We start from the raw sequence: 14,969 nt of genomic DNA on the forward strand, positions 1-14,969 counted from the left end.
ATGGCTACCACAGCATTCAACAGTGAAACCCCACCCCTCTGGTTTGTGCTTAATGGGACTACCATTTGTCTTTCAACAGGACAATGACCCAAAACACACCTCCAGGCTGTGTAAGGGCTATTTGACCAAGAAGAATGGAGTGCTGCATCAGATGACCTGGCCTCCACAATCACCCGACCTCAACCCAATTGTGATGGTTTAGGATGAGTTGGACCACAGAGTGAAGGAAAACAGGTGCTGAGCATATGTGGGAACTCCTTCAAGAGTTGGGAGAATGCCAAGAATGTGCAAAGCTGTCATCAAGGCAAAGGGTGGCTACTTTGAATAATCTCAAATATATTTTGATTTGTTTCATACTTTTTTGGTTGTATTATTTCATAGTTTTAATGTCTTCACTATTAATCTACAATGTAGAAAATAGTACAAAATAAAGGAAAACCCTTGAATGAGCAGGTGTGTCCAAACTTTTGACTGATACTGTAGGTGCCAGCAACCCTCTAGTTGCCAGCTCACTCCCTCCTGATTTTTCACCCTGTCAGTACTTTGATTTTGAACCGGCCACAAGGCTATGACATATACTACTATATCAACAGAGATTTGTAGAATATTTTATGATGGATTGTGTGATTGAGATTGCTTACCGTTGTAGCAGATAAACCAAATATGTAAACCTTAGCATCAGTGATCTTTCCAACAAATACTTTTTCTCATAAACACACATTCCTCCTTCCCTATTTGAAATATCCTTCACTGTAAGTTATCTGACCACTATCACTTTCTTAACACTGTGCCCTTCTCCAGCCTGCTTCAGTATAGCCACTGTCCACAGTTTTAGTCAGTCTGTCCATGTCCTCCGTGTTGTCCATGGTGGCCAAGGAAATGCACTTGTCTCTGCAGTAAACGCTGTGCTTTAGTCCACAGCTTGTTTTCGTTCAGAAAGTGATACTCTTCATGAAGGGAAAGGGAAAACTTGTTGTTAGGAGTTAACTGTCTTGCTCAAGGGCAGAACGGCAGATTTTCCCACTTTTCCGGCTCAGGGATTCAAACCAACAACCAAAAGTTACTGACCCAACGTTCTTAACCGCTAGGCTAAGCATACATCTGAGCCAGGGGTTCCATAGTGCTCAAACAGAATCCAACAGCCTTGTGCACTGTCTATCAGATCTGAAATAACACATCAAATGTCAAGAAATGTTTAATGCAAAGGGTAAATTGAAGAAGAGTGGTAAAGAAAAGAGAAGGTAGCTCTTTACACTGGAAGGTGTGGGTCTCTCCTGCTGAGGTGTGGAAGATGACAGCACATCTGGGGTTGTTGCCATTGTTCCAGTGAGTTACCGATGAGGATCTCAGCGCCGTCGAGCTTCTCAGGATTGTGGTATCCTCTGTTGGTGAGAAAAACAGCAGTCACTCTGTACACATCCAGCAGGTCATCTCTCCACCAGAGGTTGGTGTCCTTCTTAGTGAAGCTGCATATCCAGGAATATACTGGGTTTCCATTTCCGATTATTGGCATAAGAAGCTTCATATTCACCAAACTGTGATGACTGAGTGGCCACTCGTTTCAACGCCACGTTTACTATTGGGGTACTTCCTAATAACACAACTCCCATTAAAGAGCAGAGAGACTCCACTGCATAGGTAGTGATGGAGCAAAGTTTTGAGTTTGCGTGCATCCTGGTACTTTTGTTTTCCCACACTGTTTTTTTTGCTCCATACAAATCATGCTAATTTTTGTTTTTCCTAGTATTTGGTATTAATTAGGACCCCATTAGCTGCTGCTTTTGCAAAAAATCTTATAGGATTCCAATAAATAAAAAATCATGTTAGAATCCTAAATAAAAATGTATCCGATTTTGGAACCTATCCAATAGGGTTTGTTTTATTATTTTAGATTCTAATACAATTTTTTTATTGAAATGCTGAAGGATTTTTTTGACTAGGGTAAAAATGTGTTCTTTATTAGGAGATTGTATATATTATTTATTTATTTTTTAGGGACAGATGTAAGTTCAGATAGGGAGACAGATATAGAGAAGGGTACAGAAAGTGGTTTAGGGAAGACAGTCGGCCGAGCTGGGGCTCGAACCCCCGTCGAGGAGGGGGCATGGAAACACGTTGTTTCCATGTGGTTGATACCACTCCATTGACTCCATTCCAGCCATCATTATGAGCCTCCCTCCCCTCAGCAGCCTTCACTGCACCCTTGTCACTTGAGATGGTGACCCTATAGTGGGAAACCACTGGCAATGTCCCCTCTAACCAGTACCTATCTTATATAAACAAAAGTTTGTGGACACCCCTTCAAATTGTTGGATTTGGCTATTTTAGCCACACCCGTTGCTGGCAGGTGTATAAATTGAGCACATCGCCATGCAATCTTCATAGACAAACATTGGCAGTAGAATGGCCTTACCGAAGAGCTCAGTGACTTTCAACGTGGCACCGTCATAGGATGCCACCTTTCCAGCCGCGAAGTGGTTGTCATGTTCGTTGAATGGAGGAGACCAAGGCGCAGCGTGATATGAATACATGTTACTTTTAATAAAGACGGACACTAAACGAACAATACAAAATAACAAAACGACCGTGAAGCTATAATATAAAATGTGCAGACACAGGCAACTAGACATAGACAATAACCCACAAATTACCCAAAGAATGTGGCTGCCTAAATATGGTTCCCAGTCAGAGACAACGATAAACAGCTGCCTCTGATTGAGAACCAATCCAGGCAACCATAGACATACAAAACACCTAGATAGTAAACAACCCCATAAACATACAAAACCCCTAGACAGTACAAAAACACATATATCACCCATGTCACACCCTGACCTAACCAAAATAATAAAGAAAACAAAGAATACTAAGGTCAGGACATGATAGTGGTAGAAAACAAGCAGAACCGGACCGCCGAGTTCTGAAGTGCATCAGCACAAGAACGTCAGCACAATAACTGTTTGTCGGGAGCTTCATGAAATGGGTTTCCATGGTCGAGCAGCAGCACACAAGCCTAAGATCACCATGCGCAATGCCAAGCGACGGCTGGAGTGGTGTAAAGCCTGCCACCATTGGACTCTGGAGCAGTGGAAACGCGTTTTCTGGAATGATGAATTATGCTTCACTATCTGGCAGTTTGATGGACAGATCTGGGTTTGGCAGATGCCAGGAGAATGCTGCCTGCTCCAATGCATAGAGCCAACTGTAAAGTTTGGTGGATGATAAATAATGGTTTTCATGGATATGGCTAGGCCCGTTAGTTCCAGTGAAGGGTAATCTTAACGCTACAGCATACAATGACATTCTAGATGATTCTGTGCTTCCAACTTTGTGGCAACAGTTTGGGGAAGGTCCCTGTTTCAGCATTTACAATGCCCTTTAGCACAAAGCCTGGTCCATACAGAAATGATTTGTCGAGATTGGTGTGGAAGAACTTGACTGGCCTGCACAGAGCCCTGACCTCAACCCCATTTGGTATGAATTGGAATGCCGACTGCGAGCCAGGCCTAATTGCCCAACATCTGTGCCCGACATGACTAATGCTCTTGTGGCTGAATGGAAGCAAGTCCCCGCAGCAACATCTAGTGGAAAGCCTTCTCAGAAGAGTGGAAGCTGTTAAACCAGCAAAGGGGGGACCATTTTTTAGAATGGGATGTTCGACGTGGAGGTGCCCACATACCTTGGTCATGTAGTGTATCTCAGTGTATCTCATGCAACCCCATCCCCCAAGGTCCAAGGGAGACAACGTGAGTAAATATTTGCATCTGGTGCATCATCGTCACACATTAAAGTTATGGGGCCAACTGTGACAACAATTGCTGTGAAACCTTCTGAGATTGTCCGCAAGGATGTTTACGTTCGTGTCAAAAAGGTGTGCTATTTAGCATTTCAGTTAAGATAAATTATAGGATTCAGATTGGGGTGGCAAAATCCTACATGATTTATCAAAAACCTATAGGATTGATTTCCAATAGGGGGGAAAAAATAGTCCAATAAGATTCTAATAGATTTCTGACAATGACATAACATTTTATAGGATTGTGAGAATCCTATAGGATCCATTAGGATTACTTTTGATTTACAAAAGGAAAAGAGTAGGCCAATAGGACTCTGGATAGAATTCGGATAGAAGTGACACAAAATAGGATTGTGAGAATCCTATAGGATTCTATTGGAGAAAAAATCACAAATCATATAGGTTCTTTGACTAGGGTTGTGAGTTCCAACCCTGCCTTAGGGCAGAATGGAATGCACTCTGTTACACTTCAATAAAAGTGTCCTATCTGTTGCTATCTATTTGCAGATTCACTCTGGCCCCTCTGTGGCACCCAGACTGGATGCTCATGCTGGTCTTCGCTCACACACACCTCACCGTGACTGTGACTTTGGGGCTTCTGCTTGTTCCAAAGGTAACCCTGCTCTCTCTCCTCTCCCTTCCCCCTGAATAGATGAGCATTACATTTAACAGCTTCTTACTGCAATAATAATTATCGTATTGTAATTTAAGTGCACATCTGGGTATTTTTAAGTCATATTTGAGAACATTTAAACACTTGATGAGTGGGGAATAAACCATTCATTTCTCAAGATTTAATTAGATGACAATTAGGAACAGTGGGATGATGTCAAATTTTCCTCCTGAAAATACAAGCACGCCGTGAACAAATGCACGCTGACATTTTAAATAATGTCACCCTAAGTAGGTTTTTTCCCCTCTTGTTAGTTTCTGTCCACAGGGACTCAGGCGAGGGATGACATTGCCACTGAAGCCTATGAGGAGGAGCTGGACATGGGCCGGTCTGGGTCCTACCTCAACAGCAGCATCACCTCAGCCTGGAGTGAGCACAGCCTGGACCCTGAGGACATACGTGTGAGCAGAGTCCCTATGTCTTTTTTTGTTCTGTAAATAAATCAAATGTTATTTGTCATATGCACTGTAAGGTCTACACAACAAGCGTACAGTAAAATGCTTACTTACAAGCCCTTAACCAACAATGCAGTTTTATTACAAAAAAGTGTTAAGAACGTATTTACTCAAATAAACTGAAGTGAAAAATAAGAAAATAGAAAAATAAATAATTAAAGAGCAACAATAAAATAACAGTAGGGAGGCTGTATACAAGGGGTGCTGGTACAGAGTCAATGTGTGGGGGCACAGGTTAGTCGAGGTAATTGAGGTAATATGTACATGTAGGTGGAGGTAGTAAAGTGACTATGCATAGATAATAAACAGAGAGTAGCAGCAGCGTAAATGAATGTAGTCCTGGTAGCCATTTGATTAGCTGTTCAGGAGTCTTACGGCTAAGGGTTAGAAGCTGTTAAGAAGCCTTTTGGACCTAGACTTGGCGCTCCATTACCACTTGCCAACCGGTAGCAGAGAGAACAGTCTATGACTAGGGTGGCTGGAGTCTTTGGCAATTTTTAGGGCCTTCCTCTGACACCGCCTGGTATAAAGGTCCTGGGTGGCAGGAAGCTTGGCCCCAGTGATATACTGAGCCGTGTGCACTATCCTCTGTAGGGCCTTGCGGTCGGAGACCGTACCAGGCGGTGATGCAACCATTCAGGATGCTCTCGATGGTACAGCTGTGGAAATTTTTGAGGATCTAAGGACCCATGCCAAATCTTTTCAGTCTCCTGAGGGGGAATAGGCATTGTCGTTCCCTCTTCATGACTGTCTTGGTGTGTTTGGACCATGATAGCTCATTGGTGATGTGGACACTTGAAGCTCTCAACCCGCTCCACTACAGCCATTCAAGGAGAATGGGGGCGTGCTCAGTCCTCCTTTTACTTTAGTCCACGATCATTTCCTTTGTCTTGATCACGTTGAGGGAGAGGTTGTTATCCTGGCACCACACTGTCAGGTTTCTGTCCTCCTCCCAATAGGCTGTTTCATCGTTGTCGGTGATCAGGCTTACCACTGTTGTGTCTTTGGCAAACTTAATGATGGTGTTGGCGTCGTGCTTGGCCATACAGTCATGGGTGAACAGGGAGTACAGAAGGGGACTGAGCATGCACCCCTGAGGAGCCCCCATGTTGAGGATCAGCATGGCCGATGTGTTGTTACCTACCCTTACCACCTGGGGGTGGCCCGTGCGGAAGTCCAGGATCCAGTTGCAGAGGGAGGTGTTTTGTCCCAGGGTCCTTAGCTTAGTGATGAGCTTTGAGGGCATTATGGTGTTGAACGCTGAGCTGTAGTCAATGAATAGCATTCTCACATAGGTGTTCCTTTTGTCCAGGTGGGAAAGGGCAGTGTGGATTGCAATAGAGATTACGTCATCTGTGGATCTGTTGAGGCGGTATGCAAATTGGAGTGGGTCTAGGGTTTCTGGGATAATGGTGTTGATGTGAACCATGACCAGCCTTTCAAAGCACTTCATGGCTACAGACGTGAGTGCTACGGGTCATGTTACCTTGGTGTGCTTGGGCACAGGGACTATGGTGGTCTGCTTGAAACATGGTGGTGTTACAGACTCGGTCAGCGACAGGTTGAAAATGTCAGTGAAGACACTTGCTCGTTGGTCCGTGCATGCTCGGAGTACACGTCCTGGTAATCCATTTGGCCCTGCGGCCTTGTGGATGTTGACCTGTTTAAAGGTCTTACTCACATCGGCTACGAAGAGCGTGTTCACACAGTTGTCTGGAACAGTATTCGAATGCCTTGAAGCGAGCATAGAAGTAATTTAGCTCATCTGGTAAGATTGTGTCACTGGGCAGCTCGTGGCTGTGATTCCCTTTGTAGTCCGTAATTGTTTTCAAGCCCTGCCACATCCAACGTGTGTCAGAGCCGGTCCAGTACGATTCAATCTTAGTCCTGTATTGACGTTTTGCCTGTTTGATGGTTCGTCGGAGGGCATAGCGGGATTTCTTATAAGCGTCCGGGTTAGAGTCCCGCACCTTGAAAGCTGTAGCTCTACACATTTGCTCAGTGCGGATGTTGCCTGTAATCCATGACTTCTGGTTGGGCGGCAGGGTAGCCTAGTGGTTAGAGCGTTGGACTAGTAACCGAAAGGTTGCAAGTTCGAATCCCTGAGCTGACAAGGTACAAATCTGTTGTTCTGCCCCTGAACAGGCAGTTAACCCACTGTTCCTAGGCTGTCTTTGAAAATAAGAATTTGTTCTTAACTGACTTGCCTAGTAAAATAAAGGTAAAATAAAAATGTATGTACGATCACTGTGGGGACGATGTCATCGATGCACTTATTGATGAAACCAGTGATGGATGTGGTGTACTCCTCAATGCCATTGGAAGAATCCCGGAACATATTCCTGTCTGTGCTAGCAAAACAGTCCTGTAGCTTAGCATCTGCTTCATCTGACCACTTCCGTATTGAGTAAGTCACTGGTGCTTCCTGCTTTAGTTTTACCTTGTCAGCAGGAATCAGGAGGATAAAGTTATGGCCAGATTTGCCAAATGGTACAAATTTGTACATGTCTCTGTGTGTGGAGTAAAGGTGGTCTAGAGTTTTTTCCCTCTTGTTGCACATGTAACATGCTGGTAGAAATTAGATAAAATGGATTTAAGTTTTCTTAAAGTCCCCGGTCACTAGGAGTGTCGCCTCTGGATGAGAATATTCTTGTTTGCTTATGGCCTTATTCACCTCGTTGAGTGCGGTCTTAGTGCCAGCATCGGTTTGTGGTGGTAAATAGACAGCTACAAAACATATAGATGAAAACTCTCTTGGTAAATTGTGTGTTCTACAGCTTATCATGAGATACTTTACCTCAGCCGTGCATAACTAGAAAATTCATTTATATTAGATTTTGTACACCAGCTGTTATTTACAAATAGACACAGCCCTTGTCTTTACCGGAGGCAGCTGTTCTATCTTGTCGATGCATGGAAAACCCAGCCAGCTGTATGCTATCCATGTCGTTTTTCAGCCACGACTCTGTGAAACATAATATATTATGGTTTTTAATGTCTATTGGTAGGATACTCTTGATCAGAGCTCATCCATTTTCTTATCCAATGATTGCACTTTGGCTAATAGGACTGATGGTAGAGGCGGATTACCCACTCGCCGTCGGAATCTTACAAGGCACCTCGATCTACGTCCCCGATATCTCTGTCTCTTCTTCATGCGAATGACAAGGATTTAGGTCTGAAGTAAATCCTTCACGTCCGATTCGTTAAAGAAAAAATCTTTGTCCAGTATGATGTGCGTAATTGCTGTTCTGATATCCAGAAGCTATTTTCCGTCATAAGAGACGGTGGCAGAAACATTAGGTACAAAATAAGTTACAAATAATACGAAAAAACACACACAATAGCACAATTGGTTAGGAGCCTGTGAAATGGCAGCCATCTCCTCTGGCGCCATTCAGCTTATTTTACAGAGAAGAGATTGGTTAGATTAAGTACCCATTTGCTGTGTCTTAACAAAGGAAAATACATTTTGTTTGGGAACATGCCCAATCAATGAAGGCGTATCACTCACAGCACCACATTTTAGTAATTAATTATCAAGTTTAATTTGTATAGCGCAGTTCATTAGAGCAGATGCCAAAGTTTGATAAGGTAGAGATGTTGTGTCCCTTTTGTTTTTATGTATACTTAGGTATTTGGTTTGGAGAGAGCATGTAGATTAAAAACGGTATTGACCCCTGTGGGAAGTCACTACCTTGTGGCAAAGTTCTGGTCTGTCAAGGAAATGGACCATGGTTAGTTTGTGTCTGTGATGTCAGAAAATGTCTGTAGCACAAACACTTAGAGAAATAATTTTCCTCCTTATGATTTCTCATCCACGTTTCTCTCTCTCAACACCTCCCTCTGTGTTGCTGTTTTAGGATGAGCTAAAGAAGCTCTACGTCCAACTGGAGGTCTACAAGCGCAAGAAGATGTTGGCCAACAACCCCCATCTCCAGAAGAAGCGCAGCTCCAAGAAGGGCCTGGGCCGCTCCCTCATGAGGCGCATCACTGAGATCCCAGAGACTATGCACCGGCACGGCAGCCATGGCAGTCGTGAGGATCGTGACTGTAGTGAGCATGGGAGCAACCGGAGCACCCTTCGACGGAACCCCTTTGACCCATCTCACTCTGGTCACAAGTCCAGGGAAGACTCTCTGAAAAACAAGGTCCTTGGCCTGAAGAAATCGCACAGCTACGACCACGTCTGTGACCAAGGGGAGGAAACTGCTGGCGGAGAGAGCTCATGTGGGGACAAAATGGCTGCCGGTGAGGGTTCCTTGCTTGGATCCCTCATGAGGAGACAGGTGAAGAAGTCACCAGAGCATGCCCCAAAGGTTGAACCTTCCGAGTCCACTGAGTCAGTGCCCTTGGTCTGCAAGTCAGCCAGCGCGCACAACTTTACAGTGGATAAAAAGCCCATCCACCTGAGGACGTCCATCATGCAGAAGTCACTGAGTGTCATAACCAGTGCCAAAGAGAAGATGCCCGGGCTCACCAGCAAGACACATTGCGTGGAGGAATCAAGCAAGAAGGGACTCAAGGGCTGCGATGGGAGGATGCTGTCTGAGGTGGACGAGGCGGAAGAGAAGGAGTGTTATCCCAAGATGATCATCAGCCAGTCGGTGGAGTACTCCAAGACACCCATGGGCAAGATGGGCATCATGAAGCAGCAGGTGAGTGGCAGCCAGCCGTCCATCAATACAGAGCCAGGGAGAAACCTGTATGACCTTTCCGAGGTGTGCCCTTGGGATGTAGAGGACCCCCCAACCCCCTCGGAAGGAAGGTCACAGAAGCATGTGTCCATTGCTCTGGGAGAGACCACTACGGTCCACAGGGGGGGTGGTGGTGGCGCGGTTAGCACCAAGGGCAGTCGCTCCCAACAGAAGCAACAGGGAGCCGCAGGGCAATCACCTGCAGGCCGACGTCGCTCCAAAGGTAAGGGGAGTGAACCAGACGAGGCCAGAGAAACAAGGAAGCCCAGGTCTCCCAGGTCTCCCAGATCTCCGCTCCCCCTCAAACCAGAGGTGTGCCCCTGGGCCTTTGAGGAGCAGCCGGTGTTGGGAGGTGATTCAGACTCCATCTCCCCAGAGAGGATCAGAAATAAGAAGAGTGTTACACCCACCAATGGGAAGCCCAAGATCCTCCACTCAGACTACTCCAAATCCACGGGGAGTCTGCTGCAGCCGCCCACCCTGATGGTGGACATCTGTCCCTGGGACTACAATGAATCCCCTGCCCCGCCCTCCCCCAGCCAGGAGAAGAACTGCTCCAGCCCCACGCCTCACTCAAAGCGGAAACGAAAAGGCTCATGCTCCTACAAAGAGAGGGGTGAGAGAGAGAAAGGAGGGAGGGACAGGGAGGAAGAGAAGCAGCACAGGTCAAAGAGCAAGGAGAGGAGGAGCTCCTCCAGCAAGCCCCCGGAAAGACGACGTGTCAGCCAATCCTCGGAGGGCGGTTCGGTCACCGTGCCCGCCTCTGGGAGACGGAAAAGCTCGACAAGAGACCCGGAGGCATCGGAGAACAAGAGAGCGGAGGCATGCCCGTGGGAGGTAGAGAACGCGCCAACCAACATGGCACAGACAAAAACTTCTCCAGCGAAAGAAAACTCTTTGAGTTCTAATTATAAACAACCCATGAGCACTGCCAAAAAGGTTGACGTTTGTCCGTGGGATTTTGAAGACAATGGGTCAGAGAAAAGTGCATGATATTTGGCATAATGGACTTTATATGTTTTGTATTCACTGCACAAAAGCCCTGCAAACTGGGTTTTAAAGATAGGGGAAGTGTGGTGGAAAAAACAATGCACAATTTGCCTTGTGGTTATGTCAAAATCATATTGTGAAGAAAAACATGACACTACCGTCTCTTAAAGCATTCCAAACAAAGTATTTGTTGTTTTGTTAGTTGTGCAATTATGCAACTTAAAGTCACTTTTCTGAAATGTAGAGGAATGTGTTGTCGGTACTATTTGCTGGTAGATTTTCTCAGTTTGCATTTGTGCACGTTTTTTTCACATTCTACAATAAATTAAATTGTCCCAAGAGTTCTCTTTGGCCTGTATCCTGCATCTGTGCCATTTTTGCCAAGTAATTCTTGGAGTATGAGTTCTGAATGTTGGTCATTGGGAAGTACATCATGTAATTTCCATATTAAGCACAGTGCACAGGTAATTATGCCTTAATTTTGGGCCTTATAGATTATACAAAGGATATGCATTTTGAGTGTTGAGCAGGAGAAATAGGTACATAGGTGAACCGTACATAGTTAATATTTACATACATAAGTAGCAACATGATGACACATGCCCTGAAGGGAAAGTATCTCACCTGGTCTCCATTTAGTCAAACATGCTTTATGTCTGTAAAAAAAAGCAGAAGTTTTTCTTTGATGTATTAATTTCTCAAAAAAACTGCTGTAGCATATGGCAAAGCACTTCAAAAAGTGTTTTTTATGTCCATTTGTCAACTTACATCCAAAACATTTGGTAATGAAGATGTAATACTTGATGTTGCCTACTATAATTCAATGTTCAAGTTCAAAGTTAAAATACAACTTAAAACATAAAGCTTTCAAGAATGTTTCTATGTGCATTCATCTGAAAATATGATATGGAAAAAATATTGAAGCAGTATTGTAATCCCAAAGGTTCCCCCATGTTATACAATGTTGACATTCATTTACATATGTTAATTTTAGGTGAATCATGAACAAGTTTTGTCTTGTACTTTTCCCAAACATTTTTATTTTAAGGTTTATGTATAATCACTTCGGTGCTCACTTATGGACCAAAAGCAAAGAAAAGTCAGATGGATTATACAGCATATTTGACTTTTGCTTGCTTTCCAAAATCCTATCAATTGCTTGATAACACCTTATAGTTGTTCACCTAAAATCAAATGCTATGACATTGATTGTCAAAATAGTGTCACCATAGATTCCACACGGGTAGGTGTGTGTGTGTGCATTATTGCATGTGTGCGTGGGTGTGTACAGCGTGTGTGCATTATTGCATGTGTGGTTGGGTGTGTACAGTGTGTTTGTGTCTGCATCATTGCATTGCATGAAAAATGTTTGCCACTTTAGCATTATTACCGATTCCCTCTTCCTTTATTTATATGGCCTTTGTAACATTTTAGTGGTGGTGATTTGATCTACTCCACCAGTAACTAGTAACTCTTGTTGTTGAATGTTGTCAAAGACATAAGGGTCATGTTCATTATTAAAATGGAAAACTTTCGCAATGGAAAGAAACATTTCTTATTGGGCAAGTTTGGTTTATTTCCTCCATGTTTGTCTGTTTTCCTCCATTTGGTATCCTAGTGAATAAGATCTAGGTAATCAGGAACACGATGATGCTGTATGAATGCTACAGTGGCTTCTGCATGACACTAAACATATTGTCCCAGCGTCTCACTGCTCTTCGCAAACCCTGCTCCATCAGACTGTTATGACTTGTTTGTTAAGTGAACTTGTACCACTATTGTATGCTTGCAATAAATATTCATATAAAACTCAATCTTATTTTCTGTTGTTATTTGATGGGTATTGTCGAACAGTGCTGACTAACCATGGTCTGGAGAAAATACCTACGACTTCATCACATAGAACAACACTAACCCCTGGTGGAGATAAGCATACATAACTGTAGACATAGTATTTTCTGCCGCACCAAATCATTTCAAAGTCTCTGGAAGGGATTGTGTCGCTACTTAATTTGTTTGAATTTTGGAGAACATTGATTTTGGTTAGAAAATACAAATATTATTGGCAGTGACAAGGTAAGCAAAACCAAAGGGTGGATTGCAGTTTTCTCCTTGTCCATAGACTGCTTTCAATAAGCAAAAAAATATGTACATTTGCAACTTGGCTGGTCTATCCATTTAAGGGGCTCATACATGTTTATGACAAGTCTTAAAATGTTACTTCCTCATCCTTGAATTGTTTTTACAGACTAGAATTTCACCAGGAGCCTAATATCAGACTAATGAAGTCCCAGCAATATAATTTATGGTTGAACCAAACCGATTGCTCATTTGTAATGACCCTTAAGTTTTTAGACACTTAACCAAAGCATTAAATAAAATAAGTGATTGAATATTGAATATAATGAAAATATACTGAATATGTATTGATATTGCATATCAGAGAAGGAGAAGCTTTTGGTCAGTGCTGGGTCAAGCTGAATACACAGAGGGACTGTGGGCTGTAGTTATTTTGTGTTCTGACAAAGAACAAGAGAGGCTTTGTCTTCAAAAAAAAAAGTGTGTATGGAGTCCCTTGGGAAACTATTAAACCATCCAATGATGGGATTTATAAATAGATTATCTGGGCTCCCAAAATAACTGATCTCTTTAGATAGGTTTGTCGTTTAGCAACAAAACCAACTCGTGCACAACTATGAGGCAAAACTGACTGGTTGGCTTAGATTGGTGACAACATGTAAACTACATTTCGTCTCTAATGTTTATTGAAACCATACAGTGCATTCTGAAAGTATTCGACCCCTTCACTTTTTCCACATTGTGTTACGTTACAGCCCTATTATATAATGGATTCAAATGTTGTTTTCTTTCCCCTCATCAATATACACACAATACCCCATAATGACAAAGCAAAAACAGGTTTAGACATTTTGCTAATTTATTAAAACTAGCTCTTAGCCGTGGTATATTGGCCATATACCACACCCCCTCGTGCCTTATTGCTTAATTATAAACCGTATAGTTTGGGTCCTGGATCCTGATTGGTGGAATCAGTTCAGAGTGTGTATATCAGACAACATACCACAGGTGTGATGGAAAAACACTTGTTTACTGTTCTATTTATGTTGGTAACCAGTTTATAATAGCAATAAGGCACCTCTGGGGTTTCTGGTGTATGGCCAAAATACCACGGCTAAGGGCTGTACCCAGGAACATTGTTGCTTAAATATATAACAAACTTTCCAACCATAATTAAAATATGTAGCCTACAGTCTTGATAAAGCAGAGTTTAATGACCTTGATAAGCATGAGGTTTGGTGTCACAATGTTTACAAATGCGTGTATTACGGCAGTAAAGACTGGCACTTTGGCTGGTGGCATAATTGCTATTCTTAGAACTCTAATTAGTGGTCATAGTAAGCCTACTATCTACTGGACTTAGCCACACATGTCTCTAAATGTCATGCTAAACGTGTGCTAATGCGAAGAGACACTACAGCAGCAGCATGGCACATCTGGTATTACAAATGCATTTTATTGGAATCACTGTAAAAAAATTAATATATATATATATATATATATATACATTTTATTACAGCTCATTTGGGGTAAACAATATGTTTATATTACTTACATACTGTGTCCATGTTAAAATAATATGATTGTTTGTGGATGTCTAACACAACAGTGTACAACCCTAGTCTGGTAGCCTAAGGTCTCCTGAAAATTGTCATTATATGTACAGTACACATGTTTTTTTTAATTTAACCTTTATTTAACTAGGCAAGTCAGTTAAGAACAAATGGTTATTTGCAATGACGGCCTACCAGAAGGCAAAAGGCCTCCTGCGGGGACTGGGGCTGGGATTAAAAAGAGAAAAGAAAAATATATGATAAAAACACACATCACTACAAGAGAGACACCATAACACTGCATAAAGAGAGATCTAAGACAACAACATAGCATGGCGGCAACACATGAAAACACAGCATGGTAGCAACACAACATGACAACAACATGGTAGTAACACAAGGTGGCAGCAGCACAAAATGGTTGCAGCACAAAACATGGTACAAACATTATTGGGCACAGAAAACAGCACAAAGGGCAAGAAGGTAGAGACAACAATACATCACGCAAAGCAGCCATTATATAAGGTATGCAGAGGATACTCACATTAAAATACCCCCCTATCCACATTGATGGAACAGTAATGGAGAGGGTAGTAAGTTTTAAATTCCTCGGCATACACATCACAGACAAACTGAATTGGTCCACCCACACAGACAGCATCGTGAAGAAGGTGCAGCAGCACCTCTTCAACCTCAGGAGGCTGAAGAAATTTGGCTTGTCACCAA

General features: G+C 43.0%; 1 protein-coding gene across 1 annotated transcript in view; it reads left to right on the forward strand.

Moving 5' to 3' along the window:
• LOC112260250 (probable G-protein coupled receptor 158) overlaps positions 1-12,425 on the forward strand; it is an 89,415-nt gene extending 76,990 nt beyond the window's left edge. Inside the window, exons 9-11 of the mRNA XM_024435191.2 lie at positions 4,304-4,409; positions 4,724-4,870; positions 8,788-12,425. Coding sequence (XP_024290959.1) covers positions 4,304-4,409; positions 4,724-4,870; positions 8,788-10,614 — 2,080 coding nt within the window. The 3' untranslated portion in view covers positions 10,615-12,425. The remainder of the gene's footprint in view (positions 1-4,303; positions 4,410-4,723; positions 4,871-8,787) is intronic.
• The last annotated feature ends 2,544 nt before the right edge of the window (positions 12,426-14,969 follow it).

This window comes from Oncorhynchus tshawytscha, linkage group LG10 (genome assembly GCF_018296145.1).
Source record: "Oncorhynchus tshawytscha isolate Ot180627B linkage group LG10, Otsh_v2.0, whole genome shotgun sequence".
NCBI lineage: Eukaryota > Metazoa > Chordata > Actinopteri > Salmoniformes > Salmonidae > Oncorhynchus > Oncorhynchus tshawytscha.